General features: G+C 37.4%; 1 protein-coding gene and 4 pseudogenes across 5 annotated transcripts; 2 read left to right on the top strand and 3 right to left on the bottom strand.

Moving 5' to 3' along the window:
- Nucleotides 1–113: 113 nt before the first annotated feature.
- Nucleotides 114–4327, bottom strand: LOC147473793 (uncharacterized; annotated as a pseudogene). Its single transcript, XR_015210284.1, has 9 exons — nucleotides 4322–4327; nucleotides 3997–4010; nucleotides 3142–3287; nucleotides 2945–3050; nucleotides 1206–1264; nucleotides 1023–1058; nucleotides 836–945; nucleotides 634–695; nucleotides 114–505 (listed from the first exon to the last, which is right to left on the bottom strand). The product of XR_015210284.1 is annotated as an uncharacterized LOC147473793 (transcript).
- Nucleotides 4328–9798: 5471 nt separating this feature from the next.
- On the top strand, nucleotides 9799–11257 carry LOC147473792 (putative GEM-like protein 8 pseudogene; annotated as a pseudogene). Its single transcript, XR_015210283.1, has 3 exons — nucleotides 9799–9863; nucleotides 10274–10553; nucleotides 10682–11257. The product of XR_015210283.1 is annotated as a putative GEM-like protein 8 pseudogene (transcript).
- Nucleotides 11225–12598, top strand: LOC147473791 (kunitz trypsin inhibitor 5 pseudogene; annotated as a pseudogene). Its single transcript, XR_015210292.1, has one exon. The product of XR_015210292.1 is annotated as a kunitz trypsin inhibitor 5 pseudogene (transcript).
- Nucleotides 12599–13178: 580 nt separating this feature from the next.
- On the bottom strand, nucleotides 13179–15752 carry LOC147473790 (F-box protein At5g51380-like; annotated as a pseudogene). The gene is made up of 2 exons (XR_015210291.1): nucleotides 15333–15752; nucleotides 13179–14390 (listed from the first exon to the last, which is right to left on the bottom strand). The product of XR_015210291.1 is annotated as an F-box protein At5g51380-like (transcript).
- A 1348-nt stretch (nucleotides 15753–17100) lies between these two features.
- Nucleotides 17101–19626, bottom strand: LOC147473789 (uncharacterized). Its single transcript, XM_086587042.1, has 4 exons — nucleotides 19028–19626; nucleotides 18798–18903; nucleotides 17795–17994; nucleotides 17101–17692 (listed from the first exon to the last, which is right to left on the bottom strand). Exons 1-4 carry the CDS (start codon nucleotides 19624–19626, stop codon nucleotides 17416–17418), a joined length of 1182 nt encoding a protein of 393 aa, XP_086443168.1. The 3' UTR covers nucleotides 17101–17415.
- Nucleotides 19627–19829: the final 203 nt, after the last annotated feature.

Raw genomic sequence — 19829 nt, 5'->3', positions numbered from 1 at the left:
AGGACATAGTGAGTGCACTTATAAGGATATAGTGAAATAAAACCAGAGTGAGGAGGAAATCCCAAGTATTGCAAAGGGGTTGCATCAAAGGTTTCTCATTTAGTCATGTTATGTGACAACTAAAAGTACCATATAAACTGATAACAGCAGCATCTCCTGTAACTACAATTCATGGTATAACGAAATAGGAAAACAAAATGATCTAATGGTCTTCATGGTAGAAATACAATTATTACAAATCTTCCGAACTCTTGTGGCACTCAAAAAAGTTTGCATGATCACCTGAATTAATCCAGCACGATTCAATCGTATCCCGATTTCTCGTGCATATACTGGGTTTTCAATAAGATGCATTTTCTAATCATTGATTAAAAGATTGTTCTGAGCCTTTGAAACAATAGATGCTCCAAGAAAACATGATGTTGGAACCATACATGAATATCCGTATCGGTATCGGTAACAGAATTAAGCTTTTGGTGGTGTTCTTCCAATCAAACATTCAAACCTACAAAGACAATAGGTAAACTTGTGTAATGGAGGAAAAAAAAAGGTAAACTTGTGTAAGGTACAGAGCAGCTTGAATATCCTGATGCATTACCAGCTTAGCTAGGTTAATTAAAAACAGGTTTTTACCTCCTTTGAGGTCGATAGGAATTCTTAAACCATCATAAGCAAGTTCAACGGGGATTCCTTCTCTAAACAAAGAAATTTAGGGGAAAAGAATTCAGCCTTCAGAAGTTCAGAAAGTGCAAGATAACCAGTTTATACTTTTAAGAGTTTTGTATTGAAACTAAGAGGTTATGACCTGGGTAGGTAATATGGAAATGGCTATTACCTTCTAGACCACTCTGTAAGGGCCTGATTGTCCTTGTGGTGATCAAACTCATGAGTCATTCCGATTAGCAGAGCTCGTTTTGGACATAATCTTTTTACAGCATCCAATGTCTGAAAAAAAAAATGTGACTTCAAAAGTTTTTGTGACTTTAAGTGTTCTAAGGAGAGTAATGTATAGAAGCACTAACCTGAGGCAAGCAGAAGTGAGTATTATGTGATCCAGTCTAGACAAACCGGCAAAAATATGCAAAAAGAACATGAGAAAAATATTAAAGACCAAATTTTAAAAGAGAACATCTATTTAAGAAAAAAAAACAAAGGTACTCCATTACGAAGTAGGCATTGAATCTAAGGCTGTTATTTAGACTGACCTTATAAAGTGTGTCTAAGATTAGAAGATCCAATTGTCCAGCTCCAGTTTTCAAAATAACTGCAGAAGCAAAACTGCCTTGGTAAAATAAAAAAGAAAAAAGATAAATACAAATCAAGATTACTTGATTGCTCTATATCAAATCCAAGGTTATGGACATCCATTGTTACGCTTGTTATATCTAAGGGCTTCATAAAAACGCTATTCCATTACTACCCAGAGTATCCAAGCTTTCTCATTTGCTGAACCCTCCTTTATACCCTAGCCCACCAAGCCTCTTAAATTCCAATAGATGAGTCTAGGTTGCCTGACATATGTGTTTATGCAAATTCCAATAGACGAGTCTAGGTGGGAAGGCAGACAAGGGGCATGTAAGACTACACATCAAAAGGGCAATACTACGAGCACATGAGCTATCTGGTGGCACCATGGACAACACCACCTAGGAACTGGAAACACTTCATGCCTTCAGACTGAGAAATAAGCTGAGAAGAGCACCAAAGATGCCCAAGTGTTACTGGCCTTCTCCACCACCTGATTTCCTAAAAGTCAATACGGATGGTTGTGCCTGCTCCACCACCTGATTTCCTAAAAGTCAATACGGATGCCCAAGTGTTACTGGGGAACAATCTTTAGGAAGAATACAGGAGAAGTAATTGGAGGACCTGGGATCGATACAAATTATGTGGCTGAATCAAGAGCAATAGTGGAAGGTATAACAAAAGCAATGGAGATGTGGTACACAAAAATTTGGGTGGAGTCGGACTCAACTGCAGCAATCAAAGCATTTCAAACCAACTCAGTGCACTGGAAAGTAAAAGCTGACTGGGAAAGGATCAAAGGAAATGCATGTATAGTTCTCACAAGCACATGGAGGGAAGCAAATTTCGGAGCAGACTTGAGTGCAAAGAAAGGAGCAACCTTAACAAATGGACAGAAGCAATGGTGGGAAAACAGGCCTAGTTTTGTACACAGAGTAGAGAATCAATACTCTACCTACTTTAGACTTATTTCTTAAATATATATACGTTGGAGTGATCTACTCAGGACACTCACAAGATGTAAAATGTAATTTCTTTGCTATTTAATACAATTACCCTTTAGCGGGGGAAAAAAATGCAAATTATAAAACCTTTTTTTTTTTTTTTTTTTTTTTTTTTTTTTTTTTTTTTTTTTTTTTTCATATTGCCTCGTGTAGGGCTTCTCTCAGTTTATTGGTCATAATCCTGTTGGCCCTCTTTGACAGATGTTCTAGGTAAGAGGATAATCCTCATGCGGGTTTTCTTAAGCGGACCTAAAGGCATTTTGAAAGTGTCAGTGTATAAGCAATTAGGTACACATAAATTCTCTATCAAGGGCCTTCTATTTCATTTTTGGAACCTGCAAAGAGATAAAGGATGTGGTGCCTTTTGAGGACATTGTATTTATTTAAAGGTCTATCTTGCCGTAGCATGTTTTTGATGGGTTATTATGTTTTGGCTGCTCTTGCTTAAGTTAATAATTCTTTCGTTTATTTTAGCCTGTGTCATAAGTGAATACAGAAACAAAGACTAAAGAACAACAGAGAACCGAGAGCCATAGAGGTAGAGGTGTAGAGCAATAGCCTGGCTTGGATTGGTCCCTAGAGGTTCCAACTTCAGTTTTTCCCCAGGATTGCCTGGTCCATGTGATGCACAGGCAATGTTGTTGCATACATGGTCAGTAGTGAAGGATAATATAGACGGGAAAAAAAAGGAGTACCATGTTCAGTGTTTGTGGGGAAACGTGAAACATCAGATACATATGCAATTCTGAATCTTGCCCCAAAAAGAAAGCCCAATGAAATATAATCCTCACCATGCATCACCTGTATGAGCATATAAGCAGTTATTGAGAAAGTAAATAGGGAGAAAAGGTAAAATCAAAACATCCAAGAATGACAGAATCAGAGCAAGTACTGGCAAAGGAACAAACTGTAGGCCTGATGAGGTAAATGGTTCCTCAATATCGGACTTGATTATGTTCCACCTGTTGTGCAACCCGCCTCACTTCTTGGCCTTCTTTAAGTTTTTTCTGAACCAAGTAGGGGAACTTTTCAGCAACACTGTTTCGAAGACACAAGTCACAATGTCAATAAGGATATCATAAAAGACGATACAGCTCAACAACAAAACGTGGTTGAGTAAAGAATGAAGCACAGACAAACAAAATAGAATTCAAGTAACACCCTGTTGTTTTTAACCAATCGAGATTCTGGAAGGGTTCAATTTGTTTGAGGCAGTCATGCTAGTAGATCTAGTAAAAAAACAGCCAGCGATGCAACTCATTATATTTTCTAAATGCAACTCAACTTTGGTCTCTTGGGTTAAGAGGACCAAATTTAAATGTCTATCCGTCATCAAAAAGTGAATGTCACACTTTCTTTCCTCTCCTCTCCTCTCCTCTCTTTTTTTTCTCCCCACAATTAGACTGCGCCAAAACTCCCCAATCACTCTCTCTCTCTCCTCCCAATCAACCGATTACCCTCCATCCTCAAATAACCCTCCATCGTCATTTTACTCTTCATCTCTCAATGTTTCAATGTTGATCTTTGCAGCCTAACATTGGTCCACACCTTATAGTGGTTTTCTAGCATTTTCTTATTAGTTATTTCACTAACTACTTTGTACCCAGGGTTAGCAGTCCTATTAGTTATTCCACTAACTACTGTCTCCTAACTACTAATAAACATAGTGCTAGACTACTAGTAAACGTTCACATTCGCATATCTTACAATGCTGAAGTAACATAACAAATATATCGAAAAAAAGCACCTGTCCATTGCATACTGTGTGAAACTGCTTTGGTAAGTCAAGTTTCACCCATATGGGGAGAGATTTCATCTTGTTTCGATGTTGTTCTATAGATTCGGACCAAGGATGTTGTTCACCGCTACTTCAGCTAAAAGAGTTAACAACAATCAGTTCATACTTTTGAAACAAAGCAGTAGTGGGGTATAGTTGATTGAACTCGGTGTTGGAAGCTTTGACAAAAGTTCCTATTAGAATTAAGTCATAACCGAAAAATGAAAATTCCTTAAGCTATGAAACTCTAGACTGCTAGCATAACAACTTTCCTAACAAACTAACGGTTTCTCACCAGCATCTATGGACTTGTGGCAGATTGTATAACCGACTCATTAGATGTCTATATCTGAACTGATGTACGTGTAAGCATTAAGGTTTGGACTATACTTTTCATTTTGGTTTATTGTTTCGCCCAGCTCCTGGTCCTTTATCTCTTCAAGCCTTCTCTTATAATGAATCAAGTGTGTTAGCTAGGCTTAGAACAGGTAGAAATTCAATATGAAGAACCCAGTTCCAGATCAAGCTTATGAATTTCCTAGCAGTTTCACAGACGGGATGCGAGAGCATGTGAAGTTGGGACCTAAGATATATAAAACCGTGAAGAGAAAGTTGAGCTTGGGTGCTAGGATTGTTCAAGGTGGTGGAGTGTGTTAGAATAGTTGTATGAACACAAAGAACTAAAAGTAGAACGAAGGAACAAAGAGCAAATGAAGAAACAAGGACATCAAGAATCGGGAATACCCAAGGCGGATTAGGCAGTTCCTAAGGAAAGATTTCGCCCTTCCAATGGTGCGAAAGGCAACAAAATGGGCGTCTTCCTCACAGGATTCAATGGTTAACAGCACCGACTTTGCACTAGAACGGACTACCCTCTAGAACAACAATATAACTCTCTCCTCGGGCCGACAGAAGAAGAGAAGAAGAAAAGGACCGGGTTTGAGTTTTCTGTTTCTCGAAGTTGAGTTCGATCAAGTCTATTCTCTATGGACTCACAAATCCCTATTTATAGAGGTTAGGATAAAGAGAGACCAACTCCTAATAGAACACTAAAACTTGCTGCTCAAGAAAAAAGGCAAAACAAGTTTAGGCTATTGGTCTAACCACTACCCACAACAGTAAGCCCAAGCCCAAGCCCGAACCCTACCCGATGTGGTGGATAACCAATGTGGGACTATCTACTATGCACTAAAGTGGAGAGAACACATATGGTTCATCTCCTCCACTTTGCACACACTCACAAGTATTTCGAAATACACTTAGAGATTCCAACAATCCCCCACTATTTCAAAATACTAATAGTCCCCCACTATTTTGGAATAGGATATTACAAAAGAAAAGGGTTAACGAAATGCCAGAGAGAATCGAAAAAACAATGCATAAGATACTGGTGCTTTTCGGGCTTGAACCAGTCATAGGGTAACATGTCTTATAATACGTGAAAGTGGTGGATTAAAAAAATCTTTGAACCAACATTCCCTTGTAGTAAAATAGAGGACATGCACCCACATTGCTCTTTCATTATATGCCTCTTTTTCCGGTTTCGCTTTTTGGCCCTCATACGCCTCGTGTTCCATGAATGCTCTGTAGTATTTGCCCGTGATACTCATAAGAACCGACCCAATTCTACATTCACGTAGGTGGATATCCATCAAGTGTACATTGCGCTTAAAATACACTATCTCATTATAAAATGGACTATGGATTCCAATAAGAGTAAAATAACTCATCCTTACTCATTGCAATTCAAGTTATACAAAGTATACAAAAAATGCTATCTAGTCATAGGGTGGGGGGCCCCAAAGAAAGACAATAGCATACCAGTACCGAATACGAGGTGACTTGTTTTTCCCTTTGAACCTAATTCATGGGATCTCCAATCACATAGGTGGGTTGCCGCCGATTAATCGCCCTCTCATCTAAGGCAAAAGTCCCATCCCCTCGACGATAACCACTTGCCTCCAAAGAAGTGGTGCGTTAGACATGTGGCCAAACTAAGTCCAACCTAACATAATCTCTAGCAAATGCTTGATTAAGTTATATCTCAACTTACATGTATTCTTTTCCCATTGCACATAAGATAACATGTCTTAGCTATTGCAATGAATGACAAATTGCAAAGCATATACACATCGGGGAGGTTTTAGAGCCAATGGGAAGATTTGCCAAGAGGTTGCTAACCCACTCAAAGATCATCACATGCCTTTACAAAGGCGATTAGCTTGGATGATATCTAAGACACTCAATTTCCACCAAAGGTAAACACATAAACATTACTGGATCCAGGTTTATAACATATTACCCTTCTAACAATGATGGAAATCTACTAAATATCACCATAATCAATGGCTCTCTATAAGACTTGGATAATTTGACAATATACATCAAAGTTCCTTATAAGGACACAATGGGTTATCACCAAGATGCCATTAATGTAGGTAATGTCATGTCTCACATACATTATCCATCAAGTACAATTGGCTACCAATGATATTGACATATTTAGTATGAGAAAACACAAGTAGATTATTTTTCATAAGATGGATATTTGCCACAAAATGTGTTAACACATGCTTACTATCATAATACCCATACTTTTCAATGAAAAATATTTCTACTAAGTGCTATAACAATATAATGAGACCAACATGAGTTTTAATTCCTATATTCACCACCATTCAATTCAGAGTGCCCAAAATTCCCTTTATACCATCCGGCCGGTCCGGTTTTAAGGTGCTGTGGTTTCAACCATATTCAAACGTCAATATCTTGACAACCTAATATAGCGATTCTAGAAATGAGTTTAACAACATAATAAACTATCATTTTCAATGACGGTTTATGGCGTGTTTCAAATAGAATTTCTCTCGTCTCATACACATTCTCAATGCTAGCACTCATGATATTAAATCATCTAAAACAAAGAGAGATTAACACATATGTCTTGCTTTGCTCTAAAGAAAGTACACATTTTTTTTTTATCAACAACGGTACTTTGACATCCATATGACACTAATATGTTGTTGAATTGCTCATGCCATTTATAGGAGCTTGAATCAACTCATACAAAGATTTAACTAAATTGTATACCTTTAGCTCATCACCTGGTACTACTTGGTATTGTAGTTCCGCACAACTACTCAACTAGAGTCTTTAGAATTACAGAGAAGAAATTCTAGTTATATGAGCAAGGTTTCAAAATAGTATAAATTTTGTCTCTGATTGAAACCCCTTGGCTATTATTATTAACATTGTATTTTGCAATACAACTATCACGTTTTAGTTTTCTCTTGAAGATCCAATTCAACCTATAGATCCCCCAATAAATCAAGAGTCCAGTTTAGAGGAGTTGTATCCTTCAAAAAGACACTTCTCATGCATTGACAACTTCCTTATAGGTTAATGAATCTTCCTTAAGAAACATATAAACATCATCACCGTTAATGGTGGAAATACTCATTGATAGTCTTCCAAATTTCTTGTGCGAAATAATGGGATTATCTTATGTAGTTCATTATGAACATTCAACCACTCTATGCCAATTTCTCAAAAAGCACAACCTCAAATAAAATTAGCATATAAGACATTCAATAATAGTGTGGTATCTACAAAATTGTTATCATTCATGACAACCGAAAACAAACATCACTATTATGAGTTTCACCAATGAACATCTACTAGATAATTCTAGGTCTCAAAAAGACTTCTTTTAGATTCATTCACAATAGCCTTGGCAAGACACCCCCCACATTTTGAAGCATTTTTGGATAGGCCCAAGACCTTTCCATACTTTGTAGTTCAATGTCTTTCCAATTATCTTGTGAGATAAACTATGGTAAAATTAGTTGTTATGCATATGGGTCACCACCCCCACAGTTCAATAGTTACTCAACCTAATCAAACTTACATGCAAAACACATTATACCTCTATAAACACTAAAAAGAAACAACAACAATAAAATGCACTCTTATGACAAGAATATACTTTTACTCAAGTCTATGATTATTCGATCATATTAAACATAGTCATATTATGTTCTTGTTATCTATATGAAAGGAAATCCACAAAAGATTCTAATGAATCTTAAAGAATAGAAGAATTAGATGAAAAGGGTTTTACCCAAGATAATATCATTATCATCCTTCTTTTCATCATTCAACATTCCAACGGTCATAGGGAGACAATTCACGCACTTGTACATCACCTTGGCTATTTATCCATAGTCATAGGAGGATAATGCCTAATAAGACAATCTACAAGCGTTACATCTCCTTGTCTAAAATAGTCACTGGAGGATATTGTCTAAGAAGACAAACCATTACCTTACATCTCCTTGACTAAATTAGGTTTAAGAGGATATTGATTGTTTCCCATATTGTTTCCTCTCTCAGTGACAACGATGCTCATTACTTAATAATATATGACATGGTTAAACTTCATGTCAATGTTAAATAATGCATTCATGCCAAACATGGTAAATATCATATCATAGGTTCAGAAAAAGTAAACTTTAACTGTACCCCTCACAACAAAAAGTATACGATATTTAAGCAAATCTAGCCACTTGAATATGCAAAACAACCGAGGACTACACCTCCTCTTTTACATGAGCTCAAATAAGATAGAATACCCTATCAACAAGACCTCAAATACTACCACAAACATCTAATGGCTCAACCCATTAATGTCTTCAACTAGAAAAAAATTTACCAATAAACTATTATCAAGTTTAAAGTAAATCTACGATGATTAATATCCAAAACTAGCATGCTACACAACTTTAACATATGCTATATTGGATATAAGCTACAAGTTACTTCATCTAACATGTATTTTCACAACAGTACAATTATAACCATCGTCTAACAACACGTTCACTCAATAACGGTAAGCAATTATGTATTGAATACATTATAATTACTATCCAAGATTTGAGTGTGGTTGATATTAACTATCTTAAGGTCTCTCTTAGACCATCTACATACATCTACATATGTACAAAGAAAATTAATATCAAACTACTTCTAGTCAAACCAATTAATTCCTTAGTGATAAACACGTATAATTTGTTGACTAGGTTATTAAAGAAGTTTAAGCTTAGGGATTTCCCTCTTAAGAAAAACTAGCATGCAACTCAAGGCAAGAATATCACCATATAATCAAACCAAAAGAATTGCAAAGAGTGAAAGAATACGATACCTAACCGATTGAAAAATCGGATTACCATATTTTCCTCCTAGAAAAACAGTTTCAAAAGAACTGTAATTCTGAACCAGCTTATGAAGAATTGGGTATCAAGCCTTATACCACTAGAAAGCTCTTTGAATCAGCTATCCAACACAAGAAGCGGATTGCAAAACCGAGCTCTGAGCTGAAAGTTATAGCAGTTTCCGTAACAAGTGACGCAGCTGTCAAAAAGACGAACTTTGACGTTTTTCTTGATAGAAATCTCATATTTTGACTCCTTTAAACGTAGGAGAAAAGTCTACAACCATATAGGGTTTGATAAACCACAAAAGATCAATAAATATTCAATCTTTAATTGGTTTCCTACCAAAAACGAAATTATTAGAAAATTTCTAAAGTCATAACCCAATAACACAAACAATAACTCAAAGTAAAAGACTTATCTTTTGATTGTCAGATTAAAGCACTCTCCTTTGTTCTACTACAAAAACTCTTTCCTTAAGATTGTTAGAATAGTTGTATGAACACAAAGAACCAAAAGTAGAAACGTATGAACAAAGAGCAATGAAGAAACAAGGACATCGATGAATCGGAATACCCAAGGCGCTGGATTAGGCCCTCCTAAGGAAAGATTTAAGCCCCTCCAATGGTGCGTAAAAAGGCAACAAAGGGCGTCTTCCTCACAGGGATTCAATGGTTAACAAAGAAACCGACTTTGCACTAGAAACGGACTACCCTCTAGAACAAAGAATATAACTCTCTCTCACGATGCCGAAGAAGAAGAAAGAAGAAAAGGACTGGTTTGAGTTTTCTGTTTCTCTGAGTTGAGTTTCTGATCAAGTCTATTCTCTCTATGGACTCACAGTCCTATTTATAGAGGTTAGGATAAAGAGAGACCAACTCCTAATAGAACACTAAAACTTGCTGCTCAAGAAAAAAGGCAAAACAAGTTTAGGCTATTGGTCTAACCATTACCCACAACAGTAAGCCCAAGCCCAAGCCCGAACCCTACCCGATGTGGTGGATAACCAATGTGGGACTATCTACTATGCACTAAAGTGGAGAGAACACATATGGTTCATCTCCTCCACTTTGCACACACTCACAAGTATTTCGAAATACACTTAGAGATTCCAACAGAGTGCACAAGGTCTTCAGACAGTTATTCAGTGTTAATGAAGAAGAGAAGCTGTTGAAGGTTTCTCAATGCTATTTCTCAACCACAGCAGGTCCTATAGCTGGCCTCCTCTTTATCTCCACTGAAAAAGTTGCATTTTGCAGTGAGAAATCTCTTACATTGACTTCACCATCCGGAGAGTTGGTTAGAACCCCTTACAAGGTAATCACAGTTTGTTTATTTCATTCATCAAAATTTTCTTTGAAGTATGGTGCATGCATGATTTTGAAGCCAAATTATTGTTTCGAAAGAATATTCTGACCATCGGCATCTTGGGCATTTTTCTGCAGGTGATAATTCCACTACGGAAGATAAAGAGAGCAACGCAAAGTGAGAACGTGAACAAGCCAACTCAAAAGTATTTAGAGATAGTTACTGTGGATAATTTCGACTTCTGGTTTATGGGCTTTGTGAATTATCAGAAAGCTTTCAAGTATCTTCAACAGGCCATTTCTCAGCATTCCTAAATAGCTAAACACTTAGATGAGAAATGAACAAATGAAAAGAATTTACGAAGTCATATACAAAATGAAGGGTTTATCCACTGTAACATACGTATCCAATTCTAGTTACAGCATATCCATAAGAGCAACCATACTATAATAGATGTACTAGCTAGTGCAATTTTGGAGGCTCAGAGCTTTGTGACTGCAATTGCCTAATGAGTGCACCATATACGAGACTGAGCATTTGCAGTAACGACTAGCGAACAGTGATCCAACAATGTGCCATTTACTGTTGTAGAAATGTACAATTAAGAACACAAGGAGATGACAGTGGCCTGTATTTGTCAGTTCAGGTGATCATAACTCCTTTGAGATTATGCACATTGACTTTCCAACACAAGTACGTGTTCTTTTTCTTAATACACAGGCCTACAAGCCTCAGCCATTTTGTTTACTTCCATTGAAGGCGTTGTCATGCCATAAAAAACGACTGAATCTACTACCAATTAAAACGTTGCAACTTCCAAGTCATCCAACAAGCTTTTTTTAATTTGTCGCTTGCATTGGAAAATTCTTATGCATTGCAATTTACAAGTCAGTTTAAGCATAAATATTGCCAAATAACCTATCCCCTCTCTCTTTGTTTTCCTGATAGTTGGCCTTCATTAAGCATCAGCAATTGTCTAAACCAAAACGACAATTCTTAGATAGTCACTTATACATAAAGTCAAGGTCTAGCATGGAAAACTAGTGTTCACGACACTACGAATCCAGGATCTTATCCCACGACTTTTAAAATGAAACCAATTTTTGGTTGCTTGTGCTCAATGTCAATAATTTCATTTGCCTTATTACTGGAAAGTCCAGTAAAAGCAGATATCAGATAGAGCACATGGTGATGGTCTATCACTCGGCTATTTTATTCTACTAGTGGACAACATCTTCATTGTCTATCCTCGCGTATTAACGCGACGCTTTCAACTGCTGCCATACTATATATCCCAACCAAAACAGCTATTAGCACTCCCAGTTTTCTATGTAATAACTTTCTCCGATCCAAGTGTAAACATGAAAACCATGAGTATCACCTTACTTACATCAGTTCTCTTCATCTCCTCCATCACGTTAGTGCCATTACCACTTCCTGTCGATGCAGCAACAGGCACAACGGTGCTCGACCTCGATGGTCAAGAAGTCCAAGCCAATAAGAAGTACTACATCCTGCCAGTTGTCCGAGGAATGGGTGGTGGCCTGGCACTAGGTTTAAGAAATAAGACATGCCCCTTCTATGTGGCACAGGAAATCTTGGAAGTGTCTAAGGGTCTTCCTTTGAGATTTTTACCTGTCAATGCTACAGATAAGTTTGTGCAAGTATCGACAGACATGAATTTCGTTTTCTCTGCAGCAACCATCTGCGTACAATCAACAGCCTGGAGACTTGGCAGTATCGACGAAGTAAGTGGTCGAAGGTATGTAACAACTGGTGGCAGGGTTGGGAATCCAGGTCGAGGAACACTTAGCAACTGGTTTAAGATAGAAAGTTATATGCATGACTACAAGCTCGTATTCTGCCCCAGTGTTTGTAACTTTTGCAAGGTTATGTGTGGAGATGTGGGTGTTTTTGTTGAAGATGGGAAGAGATGGCTGGGATTGAGCGACGTGCCATTTCCAATTATGTTGAAGAAAGATGAACCTAATAAAGCAGTTTCTCTATACTAAACGTAGAATGTAAAAGAATAAAATGCTATATTTCTGTTAAAAGTCTTGATTTTCATTATAGAGCAAGGCTCATACCTTATTACCTTCATCATGGAAAGTAGACTTAAGCAACTTCACTATATCCAGTAGATTGTTCTTTGTATTTCCAGCCACCCATATATTTGTTGACTAGGAAGGACTGATTTGACAGGTTGCTGGGCTACGGAATCTCCTACCATATTGAGATCCAGTCGACATTTGACTTAAAAAGGCCTTCTCCCTTGCCTTCGTCCAAAGCTGATTGGTGCAGTTGACCCACAGCTCAAGCCTCCTGCCAAAGCCTACCCTTAATCAAAGCATAGTAACTGATAAACAGTCAAAATTAGGCCAGCATCGTGCTTCATTCGGATAGGATTAGTTCAACTCTTGCTTCCTTCTCGTTGGGTCATAAATCGAATTGATGGTAGAAGCAAGAAAGCCTACATATAAAGGGCGCCGGCCAAAACTTTATACACAACTACAAGTCAAGCAAACAATAACGGACAAGATCAGAAATTCAAGCCAATCAAATTTACCATGTAGCTGGTTTGACCAAATGTGTTTATCACAATAAAAGCAGACGCAGTGGCAGGACAAATCAATATCAAGGCAGCATTTCTTCTTCATTATCATTTACATTTTCGAAAATACCGGGGCGACAATTCGCTGTAAAATGTGAATAGTTCTTGGAATAACACATAACATCAAAGGTAAACTATACACCTCCACTCAAACTAGCATTATTCATACATTCTTTCTGTTATTCAATAAAATTATAGCACAAACGCAGAACATGGGAGAAGTGAGACTAAAATACAAACACAAGAGTGTGAAACTGGTGTCACCTTCTGTTGCACTTTCCGAGATATGAAGACTGCTTGTGTGCCTGGATTCTTCAAAAGACCTGTTGGCTTACTGATACTTTTACAGAAAAACATCAACAAGTGCATCTAGCTGTGATAAGCTACCAGTGAAGTTTACTTTACAGCAGTCAGGAAACCGTAACCCAGCCTGATAACAGCTTGCTTCTGTAACATTTGGGCATGACCTAACGTCTAGATATTCGAGGGATTTGCATGAATCCAAAAGCATTTCTATCCCAGAAACTGTTATCTTCGGACAGTTGCTGACCCTCAAAAACTTTAATCTTGACTCAAAACCTGCACTCCCTATCTTTCTGAAAGCCCCGTCAGTTACGTCCTCACAGCACCCAATGTCAAGGGCCTCTAGGCTTCCACACTGTGAAAGGACACAGCCTAAAGTAGTATCAGAAACATTCAGACACCAATCCATCCGTAGGAACTTTAAACTGTGATTACAAGCAAGGACCAGTGACTTCAAAGATTCATCTGAAATGTTATGGCAGCCGCCAATGACCAGAATCTCAAGATTCTTGCAGGACTGGGCCAAAGAAAAGATGGAACCGTCCCCTATTTTGTGACAATCCAATAACTTAAAGGTCATAAGATAAGAAGAACAAGCCTTTGAGACACATGACACTCCCGCATCTCCAACATTGCTACACTTACTGACATCTAAACTCTTTATTTGGCGACAACCATCAACATGAACCGCGAGGCCCATATCAGTTATTTTAATGCATCCCAGCAGCCCCAACTCTTCTAGATTGAGGCAGTTCTCAGCAAGGGCCTGCAATAATTTGTCAGTAACAAATTTGCATCCTTCAAGATGCAAGCTTCTCAAGTTGCAACCCTTTGCAATGGCTTCCAGACCCCTGTCTGTGATCTTGATACATCCAATGACTGCAGATGTGGAAGTCCATTTGCAAGAGCAACCATTCCAACATCAGTAACCCCTGCACAAAAGTTAATGAAAAGAAAACTGCGATTATTTGGAATAAGATTGTCGGGATTTGGGGGGTGGAGGGTGGAGGGTGAATGCCGTTTGAAAGATGAAAATTAATGTGCCAGTCGTATCATGCTGAAGGAAGACCCGGATAAGAGACGTAAGGCAACGACCTCTTTCTACAGTAGCAAAAGAGAAATTCCATATGTTGAATTATACTTCTAAGGAACCAAGTATTATAGGGTGATCTGCTCCCTCAAGTAGATTAACCAATAGTTAGTAGATTATTGAGTTGAGATAAGAGTTGTCTGAAAATTATTTTATAGACATCATATTAGCAGCATGTCATCATCCATCATGTTAGCTGCTCGTTGCATTACCTAATCCTTGCAAGATGTTTAACAGGATTGATGGTCAGTTACTAAGCTTGGGCTAGATGTCGAGGTCTTTGTTTTCAAGTTTGACAAACTAATAGAATCGAGTATCAGAAAACTAGCACAAATAACTTGTTCCAAATCAAAACTCTGGTCAGATATTTTTCGACTCGCAAAATATAGACATGGTCAAGTATGCCTCTACATTCTGGGTTGTACTGAACTACGCAACAATTGGGATTTCAGTCAGATTCTACTCATTCTAAGATGTGGTTGTACTTAACAATAAACACTGTGTCCACATTATCAATTAAGCAGGCAGAACATAAAGCCTTGTTCATCTAAATTTTAACAGTGGTGAAGCATAGTCAGTGTGCAGGTGCCGACTAGTAAAGTCGGTAAAACCTTTGGGTGATGATACCAGAGGTCTGGGGCTCGAACCCTGCCAGCATCAAAGAGTTACTGATCTCATTTAAAACAGGCTTACCTACCAAAAAAGAAAAAAAAAAAAAGCATAGTGAGTGTTCCATTAGTATGAAATAAACTTGTTCTGTCTTCTTATGATTAAAAAAACAAACCTTTACAGTTTTGCAACTTAAGAATGTGCAAGCAACCAAAAGCAGAAGCAACAACGGAAAGATCAGAGTCAGTAACGCCAGGAAAGAAAGAACGAGAAGAAGACTGGGAAAGATCTAATTCTATGAGGTGAGTGAATCTATCAGCCATTTTTCGGAGCATCAGAGGATCAGCACGTGCACAAAGCTTCTTTCTTTCGGTGCTCTGTAAGTACAACCATCTTTTGCATACTAAACCAAATCCTTCTTTATCTTTATCACACTCCAACTTGGATAAAATTGCTCCAAGTTCGTCGTCTGTTAGTCTCTCGTTAATACAAATCCTGTTTTCTGAAGAAGAAGAAGAAGAAGTTGCCATTGACGAGTAGGAGAGAGAAAATTATTATTAGTATGTTTTAACTTTTAACAGAACAACAAAGTACGAGATCCAACTAACCCACCAAGGTTGTGGCCCACTACAAATGACTTGGCCAAAAACTATAGAAATCAATAGCATCTATAGGTGGTGGTAGCATACTCTTCATATTTGAAGAATACGAAGAAGAAGTTGGTCACAAATTTCGACCAATGTCGCGCCGCATTCGCATCCAAATTGCCAAATTTGCGAACAAGAATGCGAACAAACAGCGAATGCGTCCACCTAGAGTTGGAATTCCGGAAAATTCCAACGCGCATTTCTTCAAATTTGAAGAATGCGACCACGAATGCTTCCACCTAGAGATGCTCTAAGTTGTTCAAAGCCATATGGTATTCAATAGGATTATTTTCCTTCATGCTAGCTTGAGCAGTGATACTTCCGTCCTTATATGTTTCTAAAATACCAAAACCCAACTTTCTCGTAATCTTATACAAAAAATTTCATTCAACTTGATTATATGCCTTCTTATCCAGCTTCATTGCCATCCAACCCTTTTTTCTTTTTTTCATATTCTTCATATTATAAAATATTTCACTTGTGAGTCCTATATTATCACCAATACGACGACCCTTCACAAAAGCACCCTAAAATGGGGAGACAGTCTTTGTAGATGTGATTTTAGTCTGTTTGCAAACAGTTTAGAAATAATCTTATATATAAAATTACAAAAACTAATGGGTCTAAATTTTGCAATATGATTTGGAGTAGGGATTTTTGGTATTAGAGATATGAAGGTTTCATTTAAATTGGGTTATAGGATACCTAATAAAAAGAAATTCTTCACAGTTTCCACTCCAGTTTCTCCCACTATATCCCAACAATTTTGAAAAAAAACTCCTTGGAATCTATCAGGGCTGGGAGTTTTTAATGCCCCCATCTTTTATACTACATCCCAAATATCATCACCAGTAGGCATACTCTTTTCTCTATCTGTGATTATAGGTTCAAGTAAATAGAGAATCAGGTTTTGGGTTACTTGTCATAAAAAAATGCGAAAAAAAATCAGGTGTATTCAATATACTTCAACAGTTTAAGCATGTTTTTATCAGTTTTTGAACTACTTGCCGGAAAGTTTGTATGTGTACCATAAACTTGGAGAGTTTGAAGATCCAACTAACTTTGATCGTGTGCATCACTCGTGGACTAGCACCATAGGCCAAAACATTTCATTGATAACAAATTCAAGAAATTCAAATGGCCATGGCCAACTTCAGTTCCAAGACATGTACGCTAACTTTTACTTTCTTTTGTCCATATAAGACTTTAGGTGGACAAAGTATCATGATGGCATCCGTATTACAGAGACTTGCATAATACTAAGATTTTCAAATGGGATATTACATACAATCAGAGGAAGACAATCCTGAATAATAGTATATATTCTCAACTTTGGAAATTCCAAATATAGAAAAAAAAAAAATACAAAAGAATTTAGAGCAAAATCTTCTTCGCTTTCTGTTGGATTGCTTGGTGTGTGTTTATATTTGCAACACTTGACAAATCGCAAATAACAATATACAACCAAGAACGCTAAGTATTATTCTGAGTAAAATGATATATCTCGATATCAATGGGGTAAGGGGAAGCAGCGAAGATTACAATTAAGACGAATTGGGTGTGTACAGTATAAAATTATGGAAAAGAATAAGTGACAAGGTAAGTTACGGGTTAGGAAGTATGTTTGCAACAAGTCAGCACACAGTCCTCTAAAAAGCTTGTGAGCTGTGATGTATAACGGCTAGGATCATTTCGATAATGGTCAACATGTGGCGTCGAGACAAAATTGCATGCCCTAACCTCATGCCCAGCCCTGCGTTGTTTCTCAATGAAAGACTCCACAGATTCAACAGGAATAACCCGGTCTGCAGAACTGTATATGTATAACTGCGGGCACTTAGGTTGTTCAACTGACAAAAGATCCATCACATCAGAAAGCCTCCTGTTATTCCACAAACAGAAAAAAAAAAATTAGATTATGTCTGGATTCTTCATTCAATTTCAAGATGAAATCACAAACTTTACCAAAGCATAAATAATACGTAAGAGGATAATGCTAAGATTCAGAACCACCTCAAAGAATTTTTCCAAAACGACTAGCAAAGCTGATTCAGCAACAGTAGGTATGGATTCCATGATTGTCTGGTTGTGAACCAAAACACCGACGCCAGAACCATTGGAGCTAACAGATTCTTTTGTTGCAATGCTCTGCTTCTTCAAGAATGCAGCAGAGAAACCTGAAGCCCAAACCTGGAAAAAAAATGAAAGGTGTTATACAGAAGATTCATAATGTTTATCATACATTACTCGAGGGCCTTTAAGTAGGCACTAGGAACTAAAATTACAAAACACATGCAATGCACTAATTTCTCTTATGTAGCACACACTCTATGTTTATTTACAACATCTATCGGATTTCTTTAACATTTTAACACTCTAGAAATTGTATAAACAAAGTGCCTTAAACGAAATGGTTATCAAACACCATATCTGAGAGAATCCTACATGTTTGGATATCTCAAAAGTTTAAACTCAACTTTTCCCTACAAATGGACTTAATCATATTCTTTAAAGAATCCTACATGTTTTGGTATCGATTGCATGGGAAAATGATCCTACATGTTTCGATATCAATTACATGAGTAATAATCCTACATGTTTTGATATCAATTACACGAGTAAAGAATCCTTCACTCGTGTAATCTGAATTGATAACAACTGCTTAGACTGACACATAGAAACAGTGGTTTTTATATGAGCTGGATGAGTATTGAATTGAGGTGAAGGATCCAGACCAATAACCTAAATCATCAAAGAACTGAGATCAGGGATTCTTGTAATAATACGAGATCAATATCCCGGGTGGAGCCGGTTAGTACAACTTTTTACATAAGAAATCTACAGAGTGATACTGTAAAACTGGTGTACTAATTCCATATCCTCCAGCAAGCATACATGTTATTCAGAGATCAACAAGTTAAAAATATAGATTATAAATATCACAGACGTATAGATTGTATGCATCGCAAAAGCAACTCAAAATAAAAATTTACCCTTGGATCTGGTGTTGCAACAGGAGCTGAATCCACAATACAGCCTCTAATATTCCCCATTAAACTTTGATCCTGATTCTGAAATTTCTCAAGAACAACTCCATATCTGCAGCAATAAATAAATCAACACAATAATTAGAGGAAAACCAAATGAACAAACTAACACATTGTATGTAGTTGGGCGAGAGCATACATGTGCGTACGCAGAGAGAGAGAGAGAGAGAGCTTACGTTAGCCAGCCTGTGTTACTGAAGGTGTGGAAAACGAGGCTCTTGCCGTGCTCTTCGTCTAACCATTCAGCGAGATGGTTCACAAGCATATCTATGTGCTGTTCAGCTTTTCCGCCTACCTGGTAACTTAAAATCTCATTCATTGGAAATGTAAACGTGATGACATTGTACCCTCTGGAAGTGTACCAATCAGCATATCTTTTCAAATGTTTCTGCTTAGCTCCCAACCATCCAAGCAAAACCACAACTGTTCGAGACTTGGCCAACAAACAGTCTGAATCATCCAAAACTTTACGCAAATTTGGCTCAGGCAAATGCCATTTATACATAACCTCAGGAGGGGGAGAAGGTTTGAAATGCCTAGAATCATTAAAACCCGCAGCAGATCGATGCAGAGCAAGGAGAGAAGGATGAGAAGCAATTGGGGACACTAGGGAGTTTAACAAGGGATTCCTAGTCAAATACAAATTCGAAGTAGGAGCCAAGTCCTTAATACTATTACGTAAAGGCACACGAACTCTAGTTGACAATGAACTCGAAAAGGCCCATGACTTGTTCACTTGTTTTTTAAGAAGCATAAACTTTTTCAACTTACACATTTTATGATAATTTGAAGTAGTTCAAATTTCTTGATATGTTCAAACTTCCAGAAGTGTCATTTATATTTTTGTCAAACATTCTAAACATTTCATAATATGGGAGGTGAAGTCAGTGAACTTTGGCGGTTTGATTAACTTACTTCGTCTTGAAAATGGTATTTAACAACAGTAATTAGAAAAAAAAAAAATACTAAAGGAATCTG

Source organism: Coptis chinensis, unplaced genomic scaffold (genome assembly GCF_015680905.1).
Source record: "Coptis chinensis isolate HL-2020 unplaced genomic scaffold, ASM1568090v1 utg1782_pilon_pilon, whole genome shotgun sequence".
Lineage (NCBI taxonomy): Eukaryota > Viridiplantae > Streptophyta > Magnoliopsida > Ranunculales > Ranunculaceae > Coptis > Coptis chinensis.
Note: the sequence above shows the minus strand (reverse complement) of the source record. Positions and strands in the feature narration are given on the sequence as shown.